General features: G+C 49.9%; 1 protein-coding gene across 1 annotated transcript in view; it reads right to left on the reverse strand.

The window, feature by feature from the left end:
* Positions 1-237: 237 nt before the first annotated feature.
* BDV27DRAFT_24718 (NAD(P)-dependent alcohol dehydrogenase) overlaps positions 238-1,343 on the reverse strand; it is a 1,497-nt gene continuing 391 nt past the window's right edge. Inside the window, exons 4-5 of the mRNA XM_032076122.1 lie at positions 1,239-1,280; positions 238-1,182 (exon numbers count right to left, since the gene is read on the reverse strand). Coding sequence (XP_031924905.1) covers positions 305-1,182; positions 1,239-1,280 — 920 coding nt within the window. The 3' untranslated portion in view covers positions 238-304. The remainder of the gene's footprint in view (positions 1,183-1,238; positions 1,281-1,343) is intronic.

Consider the following 1,343-nt stretch of genomic DNA (forward strand, 5'->3'; position numbering starts at 1 on the left):
AAAAAAAAAAAAAGCCTTAGAAGAAAGTAGATAAAATAAACCAAAATAATATCGATTTCCTCCATAAGTCAGAAAGGACCTTAAGAGAAGAAGAAGAAGAAGAAGAAGAAGGTCAGGCTGAGGACCGTTGAAGTAGTAAGGACCTTGAGGAATGATTATAATTACTTCTAACCCCCACCTCCAAATTTATACACAGACGAGTGTTTCCCCTCCTTCTCTTCTACTATCTCCTTTAAGAAAAAAGTCATAATTTTTGGTATTCTTCTTTCGTAACTCTATCATACTTTACAACCTTCGCCTCAGCTCAAGCGAACACCTTGTCGTACCCGGTCATCGTGAAACGGTAATGAACATCTCCCTTCTTCATTCGGACCATGGCTTCCTTGAGTCCCTCCTCACCAATCTGCAGCTCCTCGACCCATCCCCGTAGACCTTTCTCTGCTGCCAAGTTGAGCATATCCAACATTTCCCGCCGGCTACCCAAGTGGCTAGCCCCAATCAAGACTCCATTCGCGATCAGGTTCTGTGCCTTGATGATCTGACCATCTTCCTCAGGAAGTCCGACGCTAATCCAGCGACCATGGACGTCCATGAGGGACAAGTATTTGGCCAGATCAAAGCCTTGGGAAGAGCTGGCGCAGTTGATGATCAGATCAAACGAGCACAAGTGATCCTTCTCCCAACCTTCTTCCGCGGTAGCAATGTATCCATCCGCTCCCAACTTTCGTGCATCCGCCTCCTTGGCGCGAGACCGGGAAATGGCCCAGGTTTCTGCTCCAAGGGCTTTGGCAAACATGATGCCAAAGTGACCGATTCCACCCAGCCCCACAATTCCCACCTTCTTGCCAGGCCCGGCGCCGTTACGAACCAGCGGCGAATATGCGGTCAGGCCGGCACATAGCATGGGGGCGACAAGGTTGGATTCAAGTTGTTCGGGAATAGGAAATACCCAGTGTTCGTGAGTGCGCACGTGCGATGAGTACCCACCTTGGCTAACGATGCCAGTCTCAGGCCACTCAGAGCCGTAGGTATCCATCATGAGGACGGGGCAGTAGGTCTCGTTGTCGTTCTTGCATTGCTTGCACTCGCCGCAGGAGTATGACTGGGCGCCAACACCGACGCGCTGGCCTTCTTGGATCAATGTGACTTTCGGTCCGACGCGAATCGCTCTGCCAATGATTTCTACCGGAGGTAATCTCGTTAATAGGCTTCATGATGCCGAGAAGAATAGCACTTACCGTGACCCACGCAAAGAGGGAATTTTTGGTCTCCCCATCCACCTGATATATATCATACCATGTCAGCTACTGCTAGTAGTCGTCGGTGAGACTAGTGTGCGTCGA

Source organism: Aspergillus caelatus, assembly GCF_009193585.1.
Source record: "Aspergillus caelatus strain CBS 763.97 unplaced genomic scaffold BDV27scaffold_160, whole genome shotgun sequence".
NCBI classification, from domain to species: Eukaryota; Fungi; Ascomycota; class Eurotiomycetes; order Eurotiales; family Aspergillaceae; genus Aspergillus; species Aspergillus caelatus.